The sequence below is a fragment of the Ciconia boyciana genome, chromosome 3 (assembly GCF_034638445.1).
Source record: "Ciconia boyciana chromosome 3, ASM3463844v1, whole genome shotgun sequence".
In the NCBI taxonomy this organism is placed as follows: Eukaryota; Metazoa; Chordata; class Aves; order Ciconiiformes; family Ciconiidae; genus Ciconia; species Ciconia boyciana.
In genome coordinates, this window is record NC_132936.1 from 18,835,970 (window position 1) to 18,859,799 (window position 23,830).

The 23,830-nt window shown below is 40.0% G+C and overlaps 1 protein-coding gene across 5 annotated transcripts in view; it reads right to left on the reverse strand.

The window, feature by feature from the left end:
* The window catches only part of RNF144A (ring finger protein 144A), a 67,832-nt gene that overhangs the window by 25,007 nt on the left and 18,995 nt on the right, over positions 1 to 23,830 (reverse strand). For all 5 annotated transcript variants that reach the window (XM_072855096.1, XM_072855092.1, XM_072855091.1 and 2 more), the window contains one exon: positions 2,740 to 2,885. In XM_072855096.1, the coding sequence (XP_072711197.1) occupies positions 2,740 to 2,874 (135 nt within the window). In that variant the 5' untranslated portion in view covers positions 2,875 to 2,885. The remainder of the gene's footprint in view (positions 1 to 2,739; positions 2,886 to 23,830) is intronic.

A 23,830-nucleotide genomic window follows, 5' to 3' on the forward strand; every position in this document is an offset into this window, starting at 1 on the left:
TGTGTCAGGAAGAGACAATCCTTCATGAGATCTTTACCACAGCACTTCTATGGTTATAAAGAGTGAAGACTTGCAGACAGAAATATTATAGGATTGAGAAATCTGCACGTTGATCTAAATTCTGCCTACATACCAGTAGCACTGCACTTGAAAGGTCCCTTTGTAATACATACTCATGCTGTCTTAGCTTGCTGCGATTTAGACAGAAGGGCTAGAGCTAGGAGCAAGAGCTGCAGCAAAAATAGTTCTTACGCTTGTAACTGACATCCCTTTTTCTTTTTTGCTCAGATCGCTGCAGAGGCCATCAGTCACATCAGATCATTTACATAAAAGCAGGAAGCCAGAACAAAATCATATATTGGTCCATCAAGAACAAGACAGAGACAGTCAAATATTTCTCCAATTGTATTTCCACTTATCCTAGTATAATGTGCTGGATCTACGGTACATAGACTCCATCCAAAGTCTTGAGTCAAAAGGATTCCCCACCCCTCCACCCTCCCCCACTGGTTTTCAATAACTTTAATCTGGCTGTTTACAAAACACAGATCATATTGAGGACTGCACTGATGATTTCCGGAAACACCAAGTTCCTGGAAATCATCACTGGAGGAACACCAGTGGAAGAATCGGTGCATAGTTGTCACATTCTTCCTTAACCATTGCCAATGGGCTAAACAGTCTTGCCCGACTCATTACGGGAGTATTTTCTTAGGCAATTTATTAACCAGCAGGCCATCTACAAGGTAGAGATGGAGGCCTTGGGTTTCAGTCATGCTGAATTCCTGGGCTGTAACAGGTTTATAGCTATTGCCTCTTACAATTATTGGGACTGATTCTTATTTCTTCCCCCACCACCATGAATGAAAGCAAGGGTAATATTACTTCCTATTAATTCATGGGAAAACTTTAGGGTAAATAATTTTTTCAGGGCACTCAAAAGTCACTGTAGTGAAGCTCATACAAGTGGCAGACAAGGTATGCTGGTTTGCTTGAACAGGACAAAGCTGAATGAACTATTCAAGATAGTAAAATACAAGTGGTATAAATGGACTGATGATTCCACCTGAATAGAGTTTGACAAAAATCCAATGTCACCACAGTAAGTTTATTTACGCCAGGTCCTAAAAACAGGTTAATCGGCAAAGGTTACATCTTTAATATCTTAACATGTCATATCTTTCAAAACAGCAGTAAGAGCCAGTAACCATGTTTTACCAAGAAGAAACGGAAGATCTGATTTTTGTTGCCATCACTGAAGGAACAAGGTGGAGAGGAAACGATGTATCTGGTAACCCAGCCTTTTTGCTGCCACTTAAAAGTTACTGAAAAAGGAAATGAAAATATTCTCCACATCCAGGCAACAGGGAGAGACACAGAAAACTCAGCTGTAAATACTATAACTATCCATTGTGCAGTAGAGAACAGTTTTCACAAAGCCTACTATTTTATGTACTTTTGCATGCTTGAGCGAACACTCCTTTCAAAGTACGTAACGAAGCAATACTTATTTTTTAATTGGACAGGCACAGTGTTTGCAACCGACTGTACCTGTTTACCTGCCTGTGTACTAACTTTCTCTTTTCCCATGGAACATCAACATCAAAGTTGGCTGCAATAGCTTGGAGTTTTTCGAATATTACATGTATTAGAAACTGAGCTGTTTGCATTGTTTCTTTTTTGCTGTTTTCAGTAAGCAACAAAAAAGGAGCTGTCTGTTCTGTTGGCAACCCCCAATAACGATAAGAAAAAAATCTATTGTTTAAAAAGTGGTAATATTTCCATGAAGAAAAATAAAAGATAGAAAGACTACTTAAAAAAAATCCTTGCTCTTCAACATTTAAAAAACAAAACAAAAACCCAGAAAACTAACTTTGTTGAAAAGGACTTTCAAATTAAAAGTCTCACCTGATCCCGTGTCTGAACCTATTATTTCTCAAGAGTTTATGACACAGTGTTAAAGTCTTTGAGCATGTATCCCAGAAATTATATTCTTACTGATGTTACTGTAATTTTTCTACTGCTGAACCATTGTTACAAGGTCTTATAACAATGTTTACCTGCACCCATTGCAAAATTAAAGGATCTAACATTTTTCATTCCAAATCATTAGGGATGGAAAACTACTACTACTTTTGTTTCTCTGTTTGTAAATCAGCAATACCAGTTTACTGTGATGATGATCTTTGCTACATACTACACTTCTGTTCACCAAATAGTGTTTTATACTTAACTGACAAGATTTTTGTTATTTTAGGCACACATTTGTGCTATATGGTAATGAAAACCTGTTATGTGATTGTAATTACGATAGACTGAAATTAAAATCTGTAATATATTAAATACTTTCTAGTTACAAGTGTGTGCATGGCTCTGTTCCAGAAAGACTTGGGGCTAAAGTTAAAAAAAAAACCCCACCAACCAACCAAAAAAAACCCAAAAATCAAATCCAAGCCACTGATAGATAAAAGGAAAAATGTGAATAACCTTGCTACGGAGGTAACTGTATACAGCAGTATATAGAAGTGCTGAGTAAAAAAAAAATATTTTTTTTTTTTTTTTAAAACTGGACAACAGAAAAGTTTAGTTGCTAGCATCTGTGTCAAGTATGCAGCAACAGTATTTATTTCCATTGCAGCACCAATACTTCTGGGTGAAACCCACTCAGCAGAAACACACGTTATTTATGCAGCTGAAGCTGTGCATTGTTTTTTACGCCTAATAAAAAAGCAAACTCACCAGGGTACAGAAGATGCATTGGCATTGTGCTATTGTTGTCATCTGCTCCACAGGATATTCACCAAGGCAGAGCTTGCAGGACACTAACGGGTCAAGTACCAAGTCCCAGGTAGGCCTATATCTTGCTGTAGTCATTGCAGAGCAGTCTGAAAAACAGCACAAAAGTAAAGATACTCCATCATTTTCTTATATTGATACTGGGTACATTTCTGCCACTGCAAATCTCATTGTCAGCTGCTGCCTGTTAGTTATTTGGGAAAAAAAACCTATAAAAAGCAATGGCTAATTTGACAGTGTCAGCACTTGCAGTAGGCTATACATCCCCTGCCTGACAGAACTTGCATATAGAAAGCAGAAGGAAAAAAAAAAAACATGTAATACACTGACAAAATATGAGAGCAATCAGGAAATAACCTTAGGTCACAGACTTTTGTCTGACATTATACATGCAAAAGTGTCATTCCCAGTTCCTGCCATTTTCACCACTAGTTACAAGCTTTCTTTCACAACATCAATTACCCATCACTTAAAATACATTCACAGAATCGTATAGGTTGGAAGAGACCTTTAAGATCATCAAGTCCAACTGTTAACCTAACACTGCCAAGTCCACCACTACACCATGTCCCTAAGCACCTCATCCAAATGTCTTTTAAATACTTCCAAGGATGGCGACTCAACCACTTCCCTGGGCAGCCTGTTCCAATGCTTGATAGCCCTTTCAGTGAAGTAAAATTTCCTAATATCCCGTCTAAACCTCCCCTGGTGCAACTTGAGGCCATTTCCTCTTGTCCTATCACTTGTTACCTGGGAGAAAAGACCGACCAAGAGTTAAAAGCTACAGCTCTACAAATGATGAAACTAAAAATGGATGTAACAAGGAGACTGGAGATACTTTTTGCATGAATACGCCGCAAAATGTTTCTGTACATTCCTTATCACTTAAAATACCTTTCTTAACCTCCACAACTCCAGCTACCCAGGTGAGAATCACAAGGTCTTTCATGAACCAAGCATCTATTATGCCCCTTTTCCAACCTGATGATATTGCAACTCAGAGAGCCAGATATTTTTGTTCCTAAGAGCATCACAGACCAGTCAGTTTGCTAAGCTAATTTTAGAAATAACAATGAATATTCTGAGTACTCTCAAAGTTTTAGCCTGCATTTTTCTCCCAACCCTTGCTATATGCCAAGAGCACAACTTTGTTGTAGCAACAACCAACTGGGGCAAATAAGAACACAAAGTGAGCTATAAAAAGAGGCTATAATACCTATATATCACCCTCAAGACAGCAATATGATAGGACCATGCAGAGCATCTTTATCCTAGGCTTCAGGGTCTGGATGGAGAGTTGTCAAATTACTAACCAGAAAGAAAATAATCTCACACATAACAAATGTATTCCCACAAAGAAGAAAGCTAATTTATGAGTTATACACATGGGGGAAAAAAACAAAACAAAAACCCCCACACTCCACACACAACATCTAGGGTAATTTACGTAGTATATCCAATCTTAACACCATATTTACTAGTATTGTTTTGTCACTGTGATATTGACCTTCCAAGTGTGGGAAATTCACATCCCGAGGCTGCTGGGAGGTCCACATTATCTCACCTTCCTCCTTCCCAAAATTAGCTGGTTCCTTACCTTCCCCACACAGGCAGTTATGCTACTCCAGCTACGATTACAGCGCTTTTTTTTTTTCATTGGAAACCTGCAGCACCTGCTTATATCTAAGTCATATTATCTGTGAACTTCCCTAGACTTCCAGAACTGCAACAAGTTACTTATCCTTATTAGACTAGGTTTAGGCAGATGTTCAAGCAAAATATGCTTTTTGCCACCAAATAAATCACATGGAGACTTCAAAGAAGTGTTTGTGAAGTCCGAGTCTTTGATGTTCAATTCATTGTGGACATGACTCCACCAAGGTCGCTAAATTCTCTGAAACAAAGTGAAGATTTTACATTAGCCCTCCGTTCAGTCTAACTCACTAGAAGATGCCCTTTAAAAGGTACATAAAGGACACCAAAAGAGCAGAGCCTAATAATACTTATTTCTAGTGCAGCCATCAGGGAGGAGAGGGGGAGAGAAGAAAGATTAAACAACCCCATTTCCAGGGATGCTCTGGATCACTTCCTCTGAAAGCCCCACACAAACTCCACACTGTTTCAAAGGAAACAGAAGAAATAGTCCTGCAGAACAACACATGAATAACGGCTCCACGTCACAAAATAAGACGTATGCTGTGCAGCCTTTTCTGAGACTAACATGAAAGTCTGATATGGTGATATGAAAACCCAAGAGTTAAGGCTATTAGACCGCTTCTTTACTGTCAATTGCCACTACTTTATCATTTAACACAAAATATCAGCAAAAACAATTTTCTTCTTCCAAACTTGGTTTATCTGACATTTGCACATAGACTCATGAAGTATTTGAGAACCAGTGATCAAACACACCTGAACTAACTGTTTGCTATTAGTTTGAGTGTCCTTTGCTTGTCCTACCCAGTTTATTGCACATCTGTTGCTTATGGCAGCAAGTAGATGAAACTAGCAGATGAACAATAAAGAGGGATAAATTTAAGTTAAGGATGCACTTGCATACATCAGGCAGTCCAAAATCCTAGCAAGTTTAATGGCGAAGAAGTAAAATCTGACACAATTCAGACTAAAAGCTCAAATATATTGATACAATTCAATCCAGACAAAAAAGAAGTTTATATATATTCAATGTGGGTCAATGAGTGATGATAAAGGGGACAATATTAACCTTTCAGCTCCAAGGCTTACACTTGTTCCCTGATCCCCAGGACTTTCAACAGAGGCTTACTGGTATCACTGTGTTAGTTCCTTTTCTGCAGCACAACTGTACTGCAGTAACTTCTCACTAGGAAATATTTCTCCTCTTTGTCTTCTCCTGCAAAGCTAAAGTGAATTAAAGTGAAACTTCTTTCAAGGTGGCATCTAGCAGGCCAACAGAAATTGGCTGCCCAATACAATTGGCATGTAATCCATGACGAGCTCAGCCATGGTGATAACAGAAAACAAAACCTGAATGCAGCTGGCAGCAGAGCTATTTCTGCTCACCCTTGCCAAACACCTTGTGCTGAGACAGTAATATGTGCAGCAGAGGCCGATTGCCTCCATTCATAGTGGCGCATTAAAAAAATGCCTGGTTAATTCCTAAAGGCTTCTATCCTACACTGCCAAAGAAAACAACTTCTAAGTCACCAAATTAGTCTTATATTTATTTTAATATGTCACTTTTTCAAGGAGTACAAATAGCACAAGATAGCATTGTATCACCTTACACCTTTCACTTTAGCCTACTGCAGCATTATATGCACACACAATCATTACAACCTCAATTACACACTAATCTATGCTAAAATAGTCTTTAGTTTTAATGATTAAATCTTACATTCACTTGCATGGGAATAAATATCTGTTGTCACTGGTGGCATTAAAGCAAGGATCAAGAAATCTGCCACCTCACCTTGGAAAACATGTACAGAAAGCTACCACATCCCAGTGGAACATCTCTGCTGGGTATCCCTGTAAAGGAACATGGGAAACGAAGCTTTCCAAAGCACAGACTAGATCTTCCTTCATGATCATCTGGCAAACTGTTGCAAGTAAATAATAACCTTCTGTGTTTACATCATGATGCTTAAGAAACCTTATTTAAAAAAAAAAAAAAAAAAAAACAAAAACCAACCACAAACCAAAAACAAACTCGAAAGAGAACAGCAGGAAAAAACCTACCTTCTGTCAACACCAGATTAAGACTCTACTGTTCCATAGCTGTGGTCTTTTACAGCTTCAGGTTGTATTCTCATGCTTTCTAGTGCTGTGCAGTGCTTCAGGGAGAATGGAGAATGTAAAGTAACAGCAAGACGAAAGAGAAGGCAACTGAAAGGACCTCTAGAGGAACAAAACATTGAAAAATATGTACTGGTGTGCCCTCATGCTGAAGACCACCAGTTATAGCACCAGCCAGTATGAAAATTCGCCTCGTGGCCTGGCTATCTGCTAGGAGGCCCCAAGAAAGAGAGCTAGTAAAGGTACAGAACTACAGTCCAATCCACCTACTGAACAGATCTTAGCCCAATAAATATTTAGTTCATTAGAGATTTAGTGTTGATTACCAAACTCAGTACAAACATCAGTACTTCACAGGCCCTGATAACGGATGTGCCAAATCAGACTTAGACACACAGAAAACCAGAAGTTGGTCGTCAGTTCAGACTCCAAACTCTACTGCAGTCTCATTTACATATTTTTGCAGACTGTGGTCCATATCTGGTAATATTGAATTTGTAAGAAATATTGTAATGCAGCCCATCATTTTCTAGGACAGCATCCCAAAGCAAGCTGGGAGTAGGAAGCATAGGAAATAGCTTTAGTAATAATTTGTTAAGAGCAATCTTTTCATAAATAATCAACAAACTGAATAATGACTGTTTAATTCTGCAACCATATGCATGCCCACACAAAAAAAGGAACCACTGCATAAAGACACACAGGTGACTGAAGTCTTGTTGCTGTAACATGTTAACATATTTAAAATGTGACTGTTATGCGTTCTGGGAGATGGGTATGGAGGGGATAGGAATCTTTCATTATTTCTGCACAACAGTTAATGAATTAAGTGAATACAAACTGGATTTCTGAACAGTAACCCCTTAGTTTTTGGTCCACCTACACAAACTACATTTTCAAGTGAGAATAAATGGCTGACTTGATCTCTGGTAAGTCAAGAATAGAACAAGTCTTTCTTTCTAGGCTTCAAGAAGTTGCAGAAAACAGTGAAACAGAAATAATGTGAAAATGCCTGTGAAAAACCTCTGTGAAAGCAGGAAATAATGCAACTTTCTTCTGTGCAAGTCATTCAAGAAATTATAAAACAGTATGATTTTTCTTATTGCACTGTAGTCAAGTATTTCACGGCACTGTACAGTCAAACTGCAATTGCATCAAGTTCACACTTCAGAGATATATGACCAGCTATGTGAGAAAAAAGTGGCTAGAAAATATGGCTGAATAAAAGAGTCATACACAGCATGCTTTGACTGGTGAGTCTTTTTCACTAAGCAAGACACAAAATAGAGCTTTCAACAGAATCTAAATTTCAGCTTTAGATCAGGGATGAGTTTAATTTCTAAATAAAGGGCTTCAGTCCCCACTCCTATCAGACAACTAGTTAATCATGTACACTTAAAGTCATCTGCCTTAAGGAGTTATCTTAATCTGAATTTACTAACATGATAGGAAACAGCTCTTTTAGAAGCCAAAGGAAGGCATTTAAATGGGATTTAAAATTGGTTCTCATTCCTGTTGTCCCTCTGATTTCATCTAGTAGCCTGGATTATTTTAACTAGAGTTATTTTGACAAACACGTCTGCTATAGTACAGGGTTTGTTTTTTTTTTTTTAGAGAGAGAGAGAGATATATTATATATATATATATAAAATATATATATTTATATAATCCATGCTACACTTTCTAAATGAAGTCAGTCACATCTGTCATAGTACAGTTTTTTAATATGTATTTTATAAATAAATACACATATATTAGATTTATACATTTAATATTTATAAATATATAAAAATATAAATCTATGAAAATTTCTCCAGATATTTTACTTATGTGGAGAAAAAGATGCACATTTCTGAAGTGGAGTCATCTGCAGAAACGCTAATACACTACACTCTGGAACTGGCACTGCCATCTGTTAAGTGAATATTTTGACTCTGTGGCCTAAACAATTCTGAGCTTTCCTATGTAGCCACAGCTGTAGCTATCGAATCGCATGCAGTGAGCTATCTCCAAGATCCCCAAGCCAGCAGGGACTAGCTTACGTGATCGAGAGTGTTCAGTGGCAGTCCTGCAACTTGGATTATTTGTTACCCCTTTGTCAGAGTTTGAGCTTGATGCTATTTTGCCTGTTCCTAGGCTTTTCCAGGGATCCTCAGCAGGTTCATATTTCCCTAGCAATATAAAGAAGCCCGTATGACTGAATTGACCAATCAGCAAGCATTTTTTGTTGGTGTTGCCAGTTTTTATTATGTAACTGTACCATAGATTGATAAAACCATTTAAAAGTCCCTCAATAAAACAAATCAATGAATAAATTCACCCACTAGGTAGTTTTATGGTTATAAAAGTTAGCAGGCAGACTCACTTACCAATCCCAGTTAGTTACTGGTGTCTATCACTGCATTAACTGTCTGTCTCCAAGTCTTCATCCTCACAGAACTGCTCGGGAAGTAAAGGAGAATAATTCTCTCCTTTATACATCAGGCAAACTAACGCACAGAACACTGGATTTACGCATATGTTTAGAGATGACTAGCTTACAGAGGTTTGGTGCCTGCCTTCCTTAGGTTCTTAAATCCTGCCAAATGCCTACCTAACTCTTAAGGCTTACTCATAAATCTGATCCACAATCAACTGCACAAGTCCACCAGATATCACTGGTCCTTTGGATTCCAGACAACTGCAACCAGTAAAGCCATGTTCTGTCTTCCAGCAGTATAACAGGCTGCTGCTTTCAGGCATAACTCTCTTCAACACATACGAAACTTCAGCTTGTACAGAATACTGCAGAAAGTCATGTCAACACATAGTCTATCATGAACTCTTCAGACCTGGCCTTTAAGTCCTTACAACAGCTAACCATCAACTCCAAGCTCACCATCCCTGTTCTTATCTTCAAGCTGTTCCAGGGCCCCAGCCCAGAAGAGATAAAAGACTATGTTAAAGCTTAGAGCACTGTCAGCAACTTCAATCTCCTGACCAATACAGCATGTGGGAAACAGGCTCTTTGAGTTGAAACCAAATTATTCCAGGAACTTCAGTCCACCCCATGAATAGCCACTACGTTTCTTTGCTTTATCTTCCCAACTGATATAAAACATTTTAAATATATATATATAATACATATGCACGTGTGTATATAATATAAAAATATATAACCGTGTAAAGATTACATTCAAACATTCCAATACCCAAGGGGGGGGAAGATAGAAAGAACAGCTGGTTTCTCACTAATAAAAGGTACCTGAACAATAGCATCAAGAGTCGGGGGGGGGGAGGGGGGTGCGGAATCTACTGGACAGCTTCTGGGACAAGTCACTGAGTTAGGGGAAGTTAAAAAAAGTTTTCTTTGCTAAACACCTGGCTAACAATTTCTCTTGTTTCTTTTCCTGAGAAATTAGAGTACCATATAAGGCAAAAACCCTCAAATTTACACAGCTTGGTTTGATTACATCACAGACCATGAAAGATTTTAAATATTAGGAAAATAATGGACAGCTTCTAGATCTATGGATGTATATAATCATGTTCCCTATCAAATGCATGGGTGGGTAGAGAGGAAAAGATATGGAAACAAACACAGAGAACAGATTTTTAAAGCTCCAACTTCTAAAGAATACTACAAATAGATATGCCACAAGCTCATCTCCTGTCCATGCATAAGTACCTCTGAGGGCCTAGAAAAGCCTCGACACTGTAGCACAGGTGTATCACCTGGATCTGAAACTGGCATGAATGCAACACATTTTGGTGTGGCGAGAATGAGCCTGCCCATCTCATTCGCTTGCTTTAAGAGTCATGAACCCATTAGATCCTCATTAAAAACTCCCGTAAGCTTTAATGCAATGAACCACTGCCTTTGAATACTAGGGCCAAGACCAAGGTACCATCTATGAATTATTGTGGCAACCACTAAGCCCATGCAAAAGCGTGGAAGACCATGGGTTAAATCATTAAAAGTTGAAATGTTTAAGCTCGGTAAGTATCTTAGAGACCGGAAAATCAGCTGCACACAGAATCTAGGAAATAAGAAAGATTTTCTCCATATGAAGAGTGACACTGTACACTCCATTATTCCTCTTCTCCCCAAATTTCAACAAACCAGAACCAAGACTACATGACTGAAATAGTAGTGAGACTCTGAGATCAAGTACAGATTAAAACAATTTATTGGCATCATGACCAAAGGAACAAGAGTTCAGGAAAAAACCCCAAACCTTCCCTCTCCACTGACAGTTGAATACAACAGAAGCAGTGTAGTCTTTCTTGAAAGGAGTTGTGATATGAATAACCATTTCAGCAGATGCTGGCAACAACCAGGAGACTTTCAAAGTGAAAGAGCAACACCCTGTTGACTTGGTTTTTTTGGTTTTCAGAAGAGAAAAATCAGAAACGGTCAAACTCATTTTCCTGGCTGAATGTTTTCAGATTTTGCTTCTACTGGAAGAAAGCTGATGGTTACTACGTTTTCATATTTACAGAGTATTCTGCTCCTTGTAGCCACCACCTTTGTCAACAGAATTCATGCTCAAAACCATGGGTACACCAAGGTCTATGCAGCTAGTGTTCACCAGCCAAGGCAGGCAGCTCAGAGCGCAGTCAAGTCCTACTTACTATTAAGTCCTACTTAAGTCCTCCAAATTAACATGGCTAAGAAGATACTTTCATGTTTCCCAGCTATGAGCTCCCATTATAGTAATGGGCTGTAGGTGCCTACTTTAGGTTATGTTGACTATTTTGGCAGTTCTGCTGGCCATACCAACTAGAGCTCTACTACTGGCTACAGGTAACTCAGTATCCAACTGCATTTAAAATACCTTGAATTTCCACCCATATGCCTTGCCCTCTTGCTGGTCCTAACTCTCCCACAATGAAAGGAGCCCAGGGTGAATCGAACAGACAACATCTGTAAAAGGTCTTAAAGTGAGGAAAGATGAAGCCAACCTAAAAGAGACTGGTCTTAACCAACGCCAGTTGTAACCTAAGCATGTAACTCGCAGCTGCAACAACCCTTGAACACTATCTAGCAGTGAGAAGTAACTTGTGATTGAATTATTTTCTAGCTTGTGAAGGCAACAGTAATAACAAGGGCACAGACAATTCCACTGCTCTCTAGGGTAACATCTTATTTTATTATTTTCCAGAAACTTGTGAACCACCAAGTCAAAAACAACTGCTTTGCTATGCCTTTCCTCCCATCCCTAAAGTTTTGCCATGTTTTTATTTTTCTCTTCCCCAACTCTTTCCCCCTCCACCCCTTTCCTTGCTTCCTCCTATTCTTTCCCTCCTCTCTGCTTACAAGGAACAGATGAATTAGTGCACTCTGAGCGGTCTCCACACTAGCAATAAATCAGTCAGGAGCAGCTTGAAACTTTAACATATCACAAGGTTTTTCCTTCTCCACAGTTGACTCTCTCAGAAAAGTAAGAGCTACGTTTACACAAAACCCAAGTAACACCAAGCTTGAGGTCTGTGAGTTTTTTCTTTGTTGGGGGGGAAAGGAAGAAAAAAGCCTTGGAAGCTTAAAGCTAGAAACCACATTTAAAGCTGTGCGAAATTACTGAGAAAATGCAAATATGAACAAGGGGAGTGGACCCTAGTTCTGACTGAGACACTTGGAGAGACCAGCTGAGCAATTCTCTCATTTCCACCAGTCAAAACTGTCTTTTTCCTTGCAACTATGGCAGAACGCATGCTTGGTGCACTGCCCAGTGCTGTACTTCCATAGCACTTGACGAGTCTCAGATGAAGGAACAAAGTACATGGGATTGAAAAATCCTACTGCAAGCCCTCTTGCTGTCTTACACTTGTATACTAACAGTGGAGCTCAGGTTTTAACAACAGCTCACATCCTAGCTGCAAGACAACACATACACCAGTACCATCCCTTCACATGCTACACTTGAACTGCAAAGCAGATATGTTGGTAGCTGAAAACAGCATTCAGAGTGGGGTGGAGGCTGGTTAAGTTACCCACAGCTCTCTGTTCCTATGACTCAATAGCCACCACAAAATTCCAGGCAGATATGTGTAAGAAACAGCATTTTTCACAGCTCCCAGTGTGGACAGCAAGTTCCCAGTCTCATGCCCCAGATCTGCCCCTCAGAGATTAGCATGAAGTTCTCATTTGTTCTAAAGAGCTATCTTCCACTAACAATATTAAGAGGGAGAAGAACCAGCAGAGCACATCTAGTCAATAGGACTAGGAATAAAATATTGCTGAAGTACAAGAAAAGAGAAAGACTCTTCATAGAAAGAGTAAAACTTCATAGAAATGTTTTGTGCAGTAATTAGAGCCATCTGGAAAATTACTTTTACTTTTTCCAAAACCATGCCTAAAACCAGCAACTCTAGCTAGAAGCTGGACAGCTTCACTGCAGGAGTAACAGCTTCCATCATACCATATCACACCTTGCATCAGCTATGACCCAGAACTGCCCCTCTAGTCTTCAGAGGACAGGAAAATACAGTGTATTTGAATTAGATGTCATGGTATACAAACTCACTCGCTATGTCAGCGTGACACACCAGACTAAGCATAAGGAGAAACCTAGGATGGGATTCAGGCTGCTTAAGATAGTCACCCTATTGTTGGTGCCTAAAGAAGCAGATTTTCTAAGATAACTGCTTACATTACTTACTTGGTAAGATGAAGGAAAGTGATGTTGAAGGCCTTCAGAGGGAGACCATGTGTCTAGCATCAGGCACCTCAGCCAAAGGAAAAAAACCACACCCAAACAGAAAAAAGCCACCACATCTTTCTGGAAGAATTCCACCTCCTGATAATAAATCCAATGGCTTGGGCTGTGCAATGGACTAAATTATAGATCAGTAAGATCCCCCACCCTCGCAGTGTTTGAGAGAAAACTGTGATACAGCCTGCTCAGTACATCCTGCAAACAGGATCTAGCCTGATCAACAGTACTAGCTACTCACTGTTTCTCTCAATAGTAGTAACAAATTTAAGAATGGGTAACAGAGGAAAAGATTTGAGAATTCCTGCATCTCTCACCAGATAGTCAACCCTTCATATCATCTGATGCTTCACATGATAAAAACTACATCTATCAGCTAGGACATTTTACAACAAACTTCTGGCCTGACAAACTTGATTACTCTGGATTCAAATCTCTCTCTGCATGCTGTTCAAATCTAATGGATCATTTCCCTGCATCCTCCTAAAAGTTGTATTTTGTCTTTTTATCTCATTTCCATAATGCTCTTGCTCTAATTTCCTCCTGTTTGAAGCAGCCTGCTCTCTTCCCATCCAATCTGCATCACAATCCAGTTCTTCAGTCTCACCTCCACTGCACGGTACCCAAGGCAAGGTAGCCCAGGTCAGCCAAGCAGGAGAGGTCAGGGTGTTCTAGTAGGAAACTGGCTTGGGACAAGTTTTCCTCTTCTCTCTGGGAGAGGAGCAGTTTGCCTGTTTTAAGCACAGTGTTACAAAATTTAATTATATTATGGCCTATGTTAATATCTCAGCCATGCTAGCTTGGTGAATGAAGTGTTGTTTGTTCCCAAGTTTCCTTTCACACATTACAGAATTACATGTTCCAACTACCTTTCTCCAAGTCATGTCCATATGTGACATTCAGCCAGCACATGCCTGGGCACAGACCCGTCACTCACATGGGCTAGGGAACTCACAGACAGATTCTTATTAAGTAATAACACTTTGATTAGAGGCAGATGTTTAATTTGGTCTGGTTTCTTCCTACCTTCTTATTGATGGTCCAGTCAAGTCATTTAGCACAGGCCTTGGAAGACCTCCAACAAGCATAATCAAGAGAACGTTCTTACGTCAGTGTGAACCACTAAGATTACACACACCAAAAAAAGAATGATCTAGCGATTAGAACACCACCTGAATTATAAGACACTACTGACAACCTCTTCTGCCTCAAACTTACCGCATAACTGAGCAGCTCACACAGTTTAGTCATGCCTCAGACACATCAGCTGGTACCCACCACATCACATAGGCTGGTGGGAGGATGAGCAGTGCATTAGCTGCCTGAGCGCGTTTTCCTTCTCCCTCTGCAGAGTGAGAATCAGCATCTGCAGTATTTTCAGAGGTATAATATATTAGCCTCAACACCAGCCCCAGCTCTAACGCTTCCTGCTTTTGTTGGTGGTTTTTTTTTCCCTCCCCACATTTAACAGTGCTTGCAGTACAACTCGTGTACCTGTTTACTGCAGAAAGCAGCAGCACTGTCGCGCCCCATCTGCATGAGGCAGAGGCCACGCGTAACGCCTCCGCAACAGCAAAGGCAGAAAGACCGATACCGAAGGTGGAAGCGCTCAGGCATGGAGAGACAGCAGAAAGCATGAGGGGGGGGAAAGGAAAAAGAGCGCAGGTTCACCGCAGTGGAAACACTCCCTTCAGGGCTCCCCGCGCTACAGCTGTCTAGATAACAAGTACCGATGTACCGATAAGTACAGACCTTTGATTTCAGGAACACATGCAGAGAAATGCTACCGGGATTTTCTCCATACCGCTTTGTACACTTGAGCACAGCTCTTAAAAATCAATAGGTGCTAGGCCTTGGTTTATTACTTCTAGTTTCCATTTAGTTTTCTCCTCTTACTCATTGATTAATTGTAGTAAATTAAGATGCTTTTTGAGCTTGAACTATAGTTTTTCTTTCCTCATTTATAAAACCTTAAGAACAAACTACTGGCAGTTCTACATTTGTAAATGGCTTTCCCTGTCAATTAATTCATTTAGTAAGGACAGTATGGAGCTGATTAGGACATTTTGGGTTTTTAACCTTTAATATTATAGAAGATACTTGACTTTTGAGTTACCCAAACAGAACAGATGTTGAACATTATTAAAGGAAAATATCAACTCAGTATAGAAGGAGCCATCAAAAAAATAATTTAAATAAAGCTTTTCTAACACATCAGCATAGTTGATCTGAATTGCAATAAAAACATAAATAAAATAAATAAAAATTTAAATAGCATGTTACCTTACATGTCACTGCATTGTTAGAAAGAGAAAAGTGAAGCTACTTGTCAGTCCTTTACACCTTCTACATACCCATATAATTCATCCTGCTAAAGAGGGAACACCTCGGGTAACAAGGAAGCAGTGCAAAAACACCCAGTGTGATCAGAGCACTTGCCTTTGCTATAGGTTTGATATGTAGTGAAAATGACAGCCCACTCAAGATAGGAATTGCCTGCCAACACTTTGCATTGCTTCTTAGCACTCCTAGACCATATTAACCCCTTCCCCAAATTCACACATTGCAACAGGTACTCAATTCTTGCATGTTGGGTATATCCCACACTGCACATTCATAGGAACGGTTTTGGTTTCTGGCTCTGTGCAAGCCACCCGCACTCTGCTCAATCTGCAACTTCTACCTGCTCGTGAGCGTGGGCAGGAAGGATACTGAAACACAGCCCTTGCTGCATGCTTCTTATGGGTCGCAGTGCTGACCTGCTTACGAGCAGAGAGCACGCTGGGGACAGGGATAGAAAACACGTACTTATTCTTCACCGGTTCCCAGCAGAGAGATCTGGCATGCAGCATAAAGTGAGAAAATTTGCAGAGACTTATTCTGGCAAGGAGGAAAACATTTCTAGGGCAGCTTAAGTTTGTGCTCATCATTCTGGGGTTTTATAAAGAAGAGCTCTAAAAACAAAACAGTCAAACGAAGAACTTTCTTCAGTGAGTCTTGATGGTTTTTAAAGGAAGTTAACATCACCAGAATTAAGTCATTTTACTTCCTAAAGAAGGAAACAAAATAAAGCAGCAACACTTATATTTAAAGAATTGATATACACAATATATTCCCTAAGCCACTTCATCAAATGAGCTCCTTCCACAAGTCCAAGTGATCAGTCCATTATCTAAGAGGTGACTAAAGTTCATCCCACAAAAACAATACCTGGGAAACAGCCAATACCTCTTTGAAGACATGCTTCTCCCTATGCAAAACGTCTACGTCAAGCCTTTCACCTTGGACATCAGTCATGTCTGAAAAAACCTTTTCAGAAGCTTGACATATACTCAGATGGTTGCTCTGCACTGTCACAGCCAGTTTATTAACAGGAATCAAACAAACAACCTTAAACAGTAGGTCAGGTCTTACTCCATACTGTAACATACCCAGAATAGGGTCAGTATCACCCTCAGACTGTGAAGTCCTCTGTGGGAAAGAGATTTTATTTTTTCTTTTATGTTTGCATAGCACATGCTGCAGTGGACCACATGTTTCAGAAGTTAACATCAATGCAAACAAAGTTATAAAACAAGTCAACTAATATTAACACTCTTGGTACTAAATTCTGCACCTCAAAAAATGGATGAGTAGCTGAATTTAGTGGACCATCATTTTCTCTAGACCCACTTGGGTGTCAGGAAATATCTTTGCAACAGTATTTGTCTGAGCAGTTCTGACTCCTGTAGCTTCCTCCCTTTGGATGCAGCCTAAAAAAGTAGAAGCAACCATGTCAGCCATTTAACATTATTTCAGTATTAAAAAATAAAGCAGAAAAGCCTTAGTAAAACAAAATTTTACTGGAAAAAGTTATTATTAAAAAGGCTGACTTAAAAAATGGTAGTTGAAGATATTCTACACTTTCCAGAGGCCACGTGTTGAACATTTTAGATAGTAGGAATCTTTCCAAGTTCAACTCATGCTTTCCCAAACCAAACAAGACATAAACCACAGAAGCCTGCCCTCTTTTCAGCTTCTGGGAAGATCACAGATGAGGTCATTCATTATGGTCCCAGCCAAGTAACATGGTACACACACACACCACCCACCCAGCTCTTGAGACATACCCCCCTATTTAAAGGGAATTCACTAGGAAATGAATACTAGGAAATGAATCTTTTTTGGTAAGTTCTGTAATTGTTACTTTTTCCTATTTACTTTAATGGTCACTATGATGTTTTATGTTAAGAAGACTGTGAAAGAGCAGCCACAGTGGTCTGACACACCAGTTTAAAATAGAGACATTTGGAAAGGAATTGCTCCAGAGGTTCTAAACTAAACAACATGGATTGCAACCCACTGCTCAAAATTAGCTTTTGTGGTTTGTTTTTAGATATTCCTAGGAACAAACTAAATCTGATTGCTCTCTCTTGGTTGACTTTATTGCACCTAGCAATCTAGGAGGCCAATAATAGAAATTTCATTTAAAATATGGCTATTAATGTTCCTAAAGATAGTCTATTACATGAGTAAGCTGTGTCACAGGCCTGAAGTAATTCTCTAGATTTTTTTTTTTGTTTTGTCAAAGGACAGTAAGTGCTTGGCTAGGAGTTAAGAGCTGTACATGCTTTTAGGATGAAATAGTTTGTCAATATTAGAACTAGACAGGAAGAAAACTTTCAGAGGGAAGGAACTGAACCCTGGAATGTCTTTGAATTCCTATTCCATATTTAATGGAAATACCCCCCCACCAAAGAACAAGTGTTTAACCATCAAAGGAATCCCACATTTCTTTTCTGAAATCCTTGGTTAACCTACATTGTGTCCTAATACAGTATTTTGCCCTAGTTAATTGGCAAAGGCAGCCCTTGAGTTTCTTTCCAGCAGGAAACCAATTAAATAGATTCAAGAGCAAAGCAGTGCTACTTTAAAAACAAACAAGAGGGAGGAGCACAGTTGCTGGCTGCTGCTTCTCCAAAAAGAGTTGGGACAAGCCATAATTAGACCCACAAGGGCAGTGCATCTCCTTTACACCAGTCAGCACAAATGGGAGCAAGAGCATCGCGACTTGAACAAAGGTGCTTGCTGGGCTTCAGATCTCATTTAGGTGGGAAAAGCCAGAGCAGAGCAGTGTAGGAAGATGCCACAATGCAAAAGAAGATGAGAAATTCAGGGTTTCATCCATACCAAACTCTGTTCTAAATGGAGAATAGGGAGGTTTTTGCACCAGACATACTGCACCAGCTGTAAGCCAAGGCAACGCTACATAAGCTTTAAGCCTCTGAGGTCTAATAGCTGAAGTCACACAGTTGAGTTAATGGGGAGTTTGGGAATACGACTGACAAAGCAACTAGGTCAGTAACTACAGGCACGTTTGTAGTCTATCCATACTTTAAAAAACCCAAACCCCACTCATGAAGGGCTACAGAAGACAGTGAAAATGAGAAGGACATGCAGACCAGGAAACATCCAAATACAAGATTTAAAAACATATAAAGCATAAGCTGACCACATGGGGCTTCTAACTATGTGGTTGTTAGCAAATGAATAAAAGTAACTAACTATTTGTAAAAATGCCTGATAAAGACAACAACAACAACAAAACAGTAGAAAAAAATAATCAAAGCAATGTAAAAGGAATCAATTATGGTCACAGAAAAATAGCACTAGAGCAAGAATTCAGGCTGCTGGTCAGACACCTCTTCCCCCAGGCGTTGGTCAGCAATACAGGCTCTTGCACTTGGGCACAACACTTCAATACTGAGTGACAAGCTGAACTTAACTTCTAACCATAGGTTTAAATCAACTGAGCCGGGTTGAGGAGGATGCACCAATACCTGCTAGCGACCTGAAATAACCAGGAGGCCTGGGTTCCTGAAGTGCCAGCAGTGGTCGGAGACTTAGCAGATGGAAAAAAGCAGGCAAAGTGGTATGTAGTGCATAAGGCAATATAATTATCTTGTGTCACAGACAGTTTGTACTCTCCTGCCTTCTCTACTAATACTCAAAATGAAATGTTTTCTTCTGGGGAGATTGGCTTTGTGTTTTGGTTAAAGAAAGCGTGGTTGAAAAGTGGGTGTTGTGCTTGGAACAGCAAGTGGTGAGGTTTGAGAGGGCTCCAAGTTCCTGGAGAAGTTTCTTCCACAGCCCCTGAGAAGACGCCTTCGCTTGTGCAGCTCAGCTTGTGCCTGTGACAGACCAGCCACCAACCTGCTTCTTCCTCAGCCTCAGGCTCTAGTCTTTCCAGAAATGGGAACCAGCACCTCAAAATCATGACAGAGACATTAAAAGGACTACCGATTAACATGGCAAGCTGTAAATCAGCCTTTTGCTACACTGGCAAAGGAAAGGGATGAAGCTGACAGGTCCCCTCTCCGAGATGCAGAGCTCTTTGGCAGCTTCATTCCCACTGGCAGTTCTTATCCTGCAGGATGGTTTCAAGCCAACCTGCAAGTTTTATAGGAAATCGAAACTGGATTGAGATATGCAGAAAGCAAGCCAGAATTAAAGAAAAAAGAAGGAAGAGCCCAATTTCTAGCTACTGGGGATGGAGGAAGATTCAGTAATACTGAGATGACAGCAAACACGGAGAGAGCTATTGATCCCTGTTTGGATCAATACACTAACAGGAGAATCAAAAACTAAATCAGAGATAAAATTAGAGGCCCTGTTGTAATGTCTGAATCTAGGAAGGAGCAAAAAAATTTCTCAAGTACTGCTGTAATTAGTTGCTGTAAGTTGCATTCAAAAAAGTAGAAAAAGTAGAAGTTATGCTTGTGAAAGCTCAGGAACTGACTTTGTTATGCAGCAACGAGACCCTTTTGCACAAGACATGATTGCTACAAGGACTGGTATGCAGTGGTTGCCTAACTCTTCTCTATGAAGGTCAAAATACACAACAGCAGACAAGTGTCTTGACTTGCGCCTCCTTCCCTACTTTGTGGGCTGCCAGTACATTCCAGCACATTTAAGCACTGGAATCCTACTACTTTTCCCTGTTGCTCTGTGCATCTGCAGTAGTCGGTGTCTTCTAGTCCCTTTGCACTTGCTGAACAGCAGAAAAAAATTAACTATCCAACTCCACTGACTCTTCCAACCCCTTCTTAACAGAAAAGTGGCCAGTTATACAAAACCAGGAACAAACTATTCAGAAAGACAATTTCACATACACACAGAATCTGTTCAAAAAGTGAACATTTGCAGCCAGTTTTCAGTTCTACAGACTGCAAAAGGAGGGGAGATATAACTTGCATTTAGTTTTTGGCATATGGTACAACCCCAAAACCTCTTATTCAACCTGACTTACTAGAAGCTAATACTACGTTTAAAAACAAACAAACAAAAAACCAGCAACAAAAAACCCAAACAAAAAGACAAAACCCCTCTGGTATTTGAAATAAAACCCCAGAAATGCAACCTACAGCTGTTTATTTCAATAGGATGCTAAGTTCTTCTGTAGTAACAGTGAGACATTCAGAACTAAGAATTAAAAACCTTGAAGACTGAGAAGCCCTTGCCTAGTTAAAACCATTCCATGTTGCTCTGCACAAGCCACAGACCTGCACATACAAACAACCAGGAAAACAAAGGAATGCAGATGGCTCTAGAATGAGCTAATATAAATTACTTCAAAAATTTTGCTTCCTAAAAAGAAAAAGTAATTTCCTACCTTCAAACCTTTCTTTGCTATTGGAAGATATTTTTTTGTGGACTAAAGCCAATAAATAGGTTTAATTTTACATCCTGTTTCATGAACTATAATTAAAAACAAACTTTACTTTGTGGCTGTCACCACAGAATGAGTTTGTCACCTCTGAGTGCAGTTCTTCCTTCTTGTCACAGGCTGAAAAAAAAACACTAGTTGGCTTTTGTAGGCAGATTGTATTTACATCTTTACTAAATTTCATTTTAGCTATCAAAGTTTTCTATGTTGGACTGAGCCAAGCTGTGCCTTTGGCTACTGCTACAAGACATAACATAATAATAATAATAAAAATTATGAATGTGTCATTGGAGATAGATCATCCACACTGCACATTGTCACTAAATTATGGTACCCTGACTCAGTTAGAGGTCTCAGCTGCCATTAGGGTTACAGACAGCTAGTTAGAAAACATTATCTTTATCTGAAGCAAAGCCAAAATGTTTTGATTGCTTCCTTCCACAGCAAAATGAAACATTGTAACTATTTTAAGGTTATAAACAATGAGAGAGAAATAAACAACTCCATAAGAAAGCCCCACAATTTCAAGCCAACACTAGATCATTAGAGAAGAATTTTGCCTTTTACTGGCAAACTCTGACTTTCCCCATCTGCTCCCTTCTCTCCCTACTAAAGGGCAGGAGCAAGCTATGTCTATGAAAGCATCTCTAAAGATGACGAGACGCACAAGCTTTTCTCTAGATGCTTAGGAAAGATCAACGAGTTCTGCCACTATGTTCACTATCATACTGACAGGAGTGGTGGGCTCTTGCCTGCCAGACAAGGGAAATCAGAGGACAACACTCCTCTGCTTTGTATGAATAGTCTGAACTATGTATGGTATATTCTTGTTCATTACACGAATACCTCATGATCATCCGTACGCCACAAATATTTTCCAGTACAGACCTCTGCCAGGATATGCTCCATTCAGTAATCCTTCAGAGCCATTTCAGTGAAATAGGGTTGGCGGGCAGCAGAAAGATTCAAAACCACGAGGCATATTTCAGATATGTGCACGATATGTCAGAGCTGCTCTCACACTGATCACGGAAGTCCACAAAAGATCATAGAAGACCACAGTTGTTTCACATTTGCCAGAACAACGACACTAAACTGAGGTTTCTACTTCTTTAAGAAAAAGAAAAAAGAAAGACCAGCTCTGCATGCTTTTCTGAGAGACTGGACACAGGTACTGGGAGTACTTTATGCACACTTTTCCCCCTGTAGTTCAGAAGAGGGGATATGGTGCTGGGAGAGGTTTGACGATCTTTAGAAACACCTCAGCAGATAACTAAACAGGGAGGTGAGAACAAGCTGCACTGCTGTTAAGAACATGGTGGAGAATGGGTGCAGAGGCAGACCACCATGACTAAAAGCACGGGACTCTCGGAGAGGGATGGAGAGCTGATCTCAGAGAAGGAGGCTAACGGACCTTGGCTTATTTAGCTTCACACATGGAGATCAAGAAGTGATATGGTCACTCCCTGAACACTCATAGAATCATTTAGGTTGGAAAAGACCTTTAAGATCATCGAGTCCAACCATTAACCTAACACTGCCAAGTTCACCACTAAACGATGTCCTTAAGCACCACATCTACACATCTTTTAAATACCTCCAGGGATGGTGACTCACCACTTCCCTGGGCAGCCTGTTCCAGTGCTTCACAACCCTTTCAGTGAATAAATTTTTCCTAATATCCAATCTAAACTTTCCCTGGCACAACTTCAGCCCATTTCCTCTTGTCCTATCACTTGTTACCTGGGAGAAGAGACCGACCCCCACCTCTCTACAACCTCCTTTCAGGTAGTTGTAGAGAGCAATAAGGTCTCCCCTCAGCCTCCTTTTCTCCAGGCTAAACAACCCCAGTTCCCTCAGCCACTCCTCACAGGACTTGTTCTCCAGACCCTTCACCAGCTTCATTGCCCTTCTCTGGACACGCTCCAGCACCTCATTGCCTCTCTTGCAGTGAGGGGCCAAAACTAACCACAGTGTTCCAAGTGCGGCCTCACCAGTGCCGAGTACAGGGGGACAATCACTTCCCTAGTCCTGCTGGCCACACTATTTCTGACACAAGCCAGGATGCTATTGGCTTTCTTGGCCACCTGGGCACACTGCTGGCTCATATTCAGCTGGCTGTCGACCAACACCCCCAGGTCCTTTTCCACCAGGCAGCTTTCCAGCCACTCTTCCCCAAGCCTGTAGCATTGCATGGGGTTGCTGTGACCCAAGTGCAGGACCCAACACTTGGCCTTGTTGAACCTCATACAGTTGGCCTCGGCCCATTGATGTGACGGGCACATGATGCAGGGTAATGGACATCACACAATGGGAGAGGAATTATTTAAGCTAGAAAGACATCATTGACCACAAGGACAGATACATACACACTTGCCATTGTCCATTTATTACAGAAATTTGAGGAAAGTTTCCAAGAATCAGAGATGCATTATGTTTCTATTACAGCCTTCCAAAGTAGGGGGAGCAGAAATACTGATTACTTGTAAGCTGAAAGTTTATGAAAGGAATTATACTATCTACAGCCCAAACTGTGAGGGACCCAAGAAATCCTTTCCACTTCTTTGTATTTAATTTTTAAATCAACTAGTTAAAAAGAAATCAATAAAACTGTAGAATTGTTTTTTTAACGTCAACTTGCTTTTTAAGCAAGGGATATGGAAAACAATACCAGACATTTTGGTTTTAAATTAAATTTAATCTCTTTTCCTTTTTTCCCCATTTGGCTTTTCTGCTAGTAAAAAAGATGTGACAAAAAAGATTTTTTCACTTAGTACTAAAAATGTGAGAAGAAAAAAAGTCCCTGATGAAAAATATTTCAACAAGCTTTACAATTACAGTACTTCTTTACACCAAG